This window comes from Chenopodium album, chromosome 27, assembly GCF_948465745.1.
Source record: "Chenopodium album chromosome 27, dcCheAlbu1.1, whole genome shotgun sequence".
Taxonomy (NCBI): domain Eukaryota; kingdom Viridiplantae; phylum Streptophyta; class Magnoliopsida; order Caryophyllales; family Amaranthaceae; genus Chenopodium; species Chenopodium album.
In genome coordinates, this window is record NC_137860.1 from 28,980,950 (window position 1) to 28,986,949 (window position 6,000).

The window sequence follows — 6,000 nt, forward strand, 5'->3', positions numbered from 1 at the left end:
CGATGATCTACAAAAGCACCAAGTATCTTTGTAGATAGTGACTAACAATACCAATACAACTAAACAAGTTCTAATAAAAGTAAAGTTAATCCTAAAAGAACAATCTATAAACTTGTAACCTCTTGTTGTGTACGGAGTAAAACTTTAAGAGAACAAAGATTTCTAGCTTCTTGTAGAGTTGTGGACATATTACGTAGGATCAGTGGAGAGTTAGTTTCATTTTCTAAATTTATACAGTACATACCACTCAAAACACTGTTATTGTCTGCTGGTGTTAAATATTTTAGATAGCTAAATTATAATTTCCTCTAATGGTGTCTATCTATTTGTTATTGTTACGTTGTTGCCAGAAGATACCATTTGTTAACATAATTGGCTACATATAGATGGGATGTGGACTACGTTATGAACAACTGAACATAAAAGAAGCTCGAGAGCATGGAAGCTGCAAACTAAAAGGTGACATCTTTGTCAATTGTCATATTAGTGAGATTCACTAAACTTTCATGTCATTGTAAATTTGAAGCCCACATATGGAGAATGAAGTGGATGATAATAATTTTCAGTAAAGAGAGGACCTCCATGCATTATTGAGCCTCATACAGGGGCCAGCTTGACCCCCCGACCCCGGCTATCTTTTATGTACACGTTGTTAATAAAATTTATAGATCGATTACTTTATTTAGTACTTCGTATAAATTAATAATCTTCACTTCAATCACCCCAAAAAAAAATCAAGCACCCTTATAATTATACGGAGTAGCACCTTTTGATTAACTAATAACAAAAAAAAGCTTGTGTAAGTTTTTTATTGCTTTGAGCATGAGCATGCATGCCCTACTTTCACTTGCATGTCCAAAACTTTGAGGCCTACCACAAGGTCATTATTAAATAAAAAGGTTAATCAATAATCAATTAGTATCAAACTAAATACTTTTAATTTCCATGCATACTACTTAATACTTAGTTAATTAACATGCACATACCTAAAGATGATTAATAAAAAAATGGCTGCTTTTTCTATTCAGATTTGGAAATCGATACGTAGATATCTATTTATTTTTGAAATGTACTTAATATATGATTATTAACATTTACCATACCTTCATGCATTTGATAAAATCGCCTAATTAATCAAAGATTATCTTATGGGTGGATGTTAGCTAGCTAGTTAAGTTAATTTTCAATATGCAGATTATAGAACAATCTCATTACGTAAAATTTAATATAATTTGTAGTAAAAAGGTAATAAGTATAACCAATTTGATTATGTAATAAGTTGTGCTAATAATTTAATAAATTTTTTTTATGCTTAATGAATTCTATTTAATTGTCTTAAGTATACTTAATAAATTTTAAGTGAGGGTAGAAAAGTAATTGCACAAAAAATACCATAAATACTTTGTTACACATGATGTGTAATTTCTGTTTTTAGAAATTGTTGCACAAAATAAAAAACGGAGCTAATAACTAAAATTCGATCAAAATATTTAAATTGGCCTTAAATGAAATACTCCGAGTTACAAAAGGAATAGGAATTGTGAACATTCTTAAACCGCTAGTGATTACATCAACAATACCGACGATGATCAAATCATCAAAGTCATCAAATCAACAACAGGAAGGATCAACAAAAATCCAACCAACCTTGAAATAGACAGATCAACTTTTTTTTTTTTTTTTTTTTTTTTTGGGAGAGGATAAATCCAACTACTTATTAAAAAGGTAGTTTAGCATTATTTTCCTTTTTGTTTTTTTTTTTAATAGTAATTTGAGAATTTATAATTTACATCAAAAATATCTCAAACACAAAGACATCAACAAATGGACCACCTAATCGAAAACCAGATTACACGTTGCCACAAGGCCCACATTAAGGGAAAAAAAAAAAAAAACTACCTTAGCCCAAAATTTGAAAAAAACTAAAAAAAAAAAAAAACATTGGCCCGAAACGGGCCAGAATCAACGGCAAATGAGCTTCTCACATTATTAGATGGTCTAGTAACCGGAAATTTAATCGTACGATTAAATGTCCGTTACTCACATTTTAAACAAACTAGACGATCTAATAACTAGAGACATACTATTACACGGAGTCATTACCGCTACCATTGGAACCATCCGATTCGGAACTAGAAATGGCATCTACTAGCCCTTCGGAATTAATCTGGTCCAACACCAACACAAGGCCCATAGCAAAGGCGGCATCAAAACCGGGCTTTACAAGTAACGAAAAGACGTCTTTACCCAACACCACGTTAGATGAAGTGTCCACTTTTCTTCGTATTTCGGCCATAACTTCCCTAGTTGTAGCATCATATATGGTACAACTTCTTTGTGTAAATGAACCATCTATTAAGTACTCTTCCCCTGGATTTTGGTACCCTTCTACGGTCACTCCTGACCGTCCGATTATCGATGATCTTTTCACGCTAAATATTGGCTTTGATCCTTCGGTCCTTTCTCCGGTGTAACCTTCCCATCTATTGTGTAAGCTTGGTCTCTGTGATTAATTAATAAGGCTTTAATTAAGGTTTCGCGAAAATAAATTAACTAAACATTAAAGAATAAATCAACATGCTAAGCTACTACATAATTACTCAAAGTAATCAAATCGACCGACATCATTACATAAAATATACTTGTATCGTACGTAAATTGAGAAGGTCAATGCCTCACGACTTGTAATGCAACTATGCAAATAGTAATTAGTACAATTCAACTTGTAATTTAAATTCATAAATCTTGTGATTTGTGAAATTTTTCGAAATGTACTCATAATATACCAATATACTATATTATTTTCAAGCATATATTATACAAAGTTACCTAGCTATGCTGGTCCTTAAGAGCGTCTTTGGTATGTAAAAATGCGAGTTAAAAGATTAGATAATGGGATGAGGATTGATACTACGATTGAACTTAGATTAAAATGCTCCTTATTAATTTATTCCTAATATGGAATAAATCCCATGTTTTATTTTACATAAAGTTAATTCTTTTTCTTAATCATGCGCATTTGCTTTCTAAAAGTTTTGTATTGAGTTAGAAAATATGTGTACTGAACTAAAATTAAACTTTTTATGCTTTTAACACTTCATAAAAGTTTCAATAATTGCTTTATTTTGTCCAATAATACTTAGTATAAGTATGTACGAGTACTTGAGAGTGAGAGATTGATATATGCTAAATTTTGATGAAACATTAAACACTACTAGTCTTACTCCATAACTAGTACTCGTACGAAGGAATAACATTAGATAACACGTGAATTAGAAATTTAGGTACGGAGTATATTTGAAGTAACTTCTAAACTGCATATATCAAAACCGGAAATATAAATCGACAAATTATTGATAATGAATAATGTTCCTAATTTCAAAATTCCCCTAAGATACAAATAGAACATCATACTAAAAGACGAACCAAAACATGATCATGACTTGACTATACTAAAATTGAGGCTGGAAAAAATAGCATTTGGAATATTCATTATTTGTGTGGATAGGCTGAAAATAATTTCTATCAAAATTATTAAAACCAGGCATATTTCTAAATTCTAATTCTACATCATTATTTAAAACTGGTACCACAATAAAAGTAGAGGTACAAATTCTTGAAACATCTAGATCTTAATTTGTACTTTGTACTATTCTAACTCACGAGTTGACTCTGAGCTAATTGAACGAGTCATAACTATATTATTCAAAGAATCAAGAATCTAATTTATACCCATTAACCCAAACCACAATTTAGAACAACCCTTTTCCTTAATTATTCTAAAGTGAAAAGATAATCACAAGTTCTTAATCAATGAGTCAACTCGATTTTCATACAATTTCTTTTATTTTTTTCGATGTATAATACATTCAGGGGCGGATCTTTGTTGGGGGCGGGTAGGTAACCAGCCCCCGAACTTTATTTTGAGTTATTTGATTTAAAAATTTGTTGTTTTAAACAAATTTGTTGTTTGAAACAAATTTGGTACCACGTAGTAAATAAAATATTGTACAAGTAAAGTTACGATGTAATGATATGATTAAATATATTTGTTTTGAACGAGAATATATAGATGTAAAAAAAACAAACCTTACGACGGACGGTGAGAAGGCAATGGCCAGAAGCATCCATAAGAACGATTTCATCTTGATCACGCCAATCAGGACCATACGAGTCGACTCGAAAGACGAGATCACCGTGGTTATCATAGACCGTAAAACCATCACCCGTAAAGAATAGGGAAGTTTTACAAACAGTGAAATGTGTTTCTTCCTTAGAAATAAACCCACTTTCTCCCACCTTCATTGTTTTAGTTTTGAAATTTCTTCGTCGAATAAACTCCGTTTTGAAATAATTAACTCGAGAATGAAAATACGGGATATTAAAGTCTACACCGAGGACGCGGGATGAATGGTGTAATATCTGAGAGGGGCCAAAGGTTGATACGTTAGTAAATGAGAATGTGTGATGAAAAATGTACAAGTGCAAAGAAAGGTAGTTGCTCATATAAATACCAACAAATTTGGGGGACCCCGCAAAAATAGAGACTTTTGCTTTATGTCAATTTAAAGAAAATTAAATTAAAAGCGAGTAAAATAAAAATATAAAAATATAAAAAATATATATAAATAAAATAAATAAATAAAAAATACTTGCAACACGCAGAGTAATATGAGAACTGGAGACAACTAAGCAAAAGTATGATTCTTTTCGTTATTGGCTGAATCGACTATATACTTAACTCGTACATCAAATATCTTCTCATTCAAACTTGTTCATTCTTCTTTGCTCATTCCTCACACTTTCACTAAGATGGATTGGATTGTTCATGGGATTATGGGAGCATGTCTAATAGTACACACTAATGAAGTAATGATCGTATCTTAACGTTTATCACGAATTCACGACACATAATTTTATACGATAAGTTATTTGATATAATAAAGAAAAGCTAGTGTATATTTTTTTTATTAGTCAACAAAGGAATATATGATATATCATATGTTAACAAATTTTATCATTGAAGATTTTGTAACGTATTAAATATTTTATTTTTCACATGACATAATACAAAGTGTATGTGGAGGAGTCAAAAACACTTGTGTTTGTGTATGTAAGACCAGAGAATACCCTTCTTTTTTTCTTTTTCTTTTTATAATCTCTTTTATCAACAATACTCCACTACAATTGTGAAATAGAATATATTTTTTTTTCTAATCATATACTTGTACTACATAAAATACGGAGTGAGTATATAGGAATAGATAGAGCTAGATTTAAGGAGAATACTTACTTTTTTTATACACCTTTAATCAATAATACTAAGATTTAAGAAGTATTTTCTACCCTTCAAAAAAAAAAAAAAAAAAGAAGTATTTTCTACAGATTTGTGACCAAAAGATATAATTAAAATGAAAATTTAGAAACATTTCAGTTGAGTAAATTATGTATATTTTATACGAATTATATCTTTTATTTTGAAAGGAAACATGTGTGTGATACTAATAACTATAAGAGTCTGTTCACATTTACTTAATTTCAATTCAGTTCAGTTCAGTTCAGCTCTAATCAGTTCAGTTCAGTTCAGTTCCAATCAGTTCAGTTCCAATCAGTTCAGTTCAGTTCAGCTCTTAATTTCTCTCTCACATAAAATATTCATTTCAGCTCAATTCAGTTCAGTTCAGTTCAGTTCCAATCAGTTCAGTTCAGTAAATATGAACAGGCCCTAAATATTAAAAAAATATTATATATATATATATATATATATATATTATAAGTATACATTATTAGTATGCCTTCTTTAATTTGAATTTTAGTGTAAAGAATAATGTGAGTAAGCTATGACTTGTGAAAAAGAAACTTTAAAGAATAATGTGAGTTGGAACTTGGAAGGAATTTTGTTACATTTATTGTAAAATATAATCATGTGATGAAATTTTAATATTAATATTATAACTATATATTTGTACGCAAGAAAAAATATCTTTTATTGTTCCCGTT

General features: G+C 30.0%; 1 protein-coding gene across 1 annotated transcript; it reads right to left on the minus strand.

Annotated features, from left to right (window-relative positions):
• Nucleotides 1-1,690: 1,690 nt before the first annotated feature.
• On the minus strand, nucleotides 1,691-4,484 carry LOC145620192 (protein LURP-one-related 12-like). Its single transcript, XM_081674821.1, has 2 exons — nucleotides 4,090-4,484; nucleotides 1,691-2,503 (listed from the first exon to the last, which is right to left on the minus strand). The coding sequence occupies exons 1-2, from the start codon at nucleotides 4,303-4,305 to the stop codon at nucleotides 2,087-2,089; spliced, it is 633 nt and encodes a 210-aa protein (XP_081530947.1). The 5' UTR covers nucleotides 4,306-4,484; the 3' UTR covers nucleotides 1,691-2,086.
• Nucleotides 4,485-6,000: the final 1,516 nt, after the last annotated feature.

Coding starts and splice junctions, on each gene's coding strand:
- LOC145620192 (XM_081674821.1), bottom strand. CDS start 4,305: ATGAAGGTGGGAGAAAGTGGGTTTATTTCTAAGGAAGAAACACATTTC. Junction 2,504..4,089: donor TTCTCACCGTCCGTCGTAAG/GTTTGTTTTTTT, acceptor AATTAATCACAG/AGACCAAGCTTACACAATAG.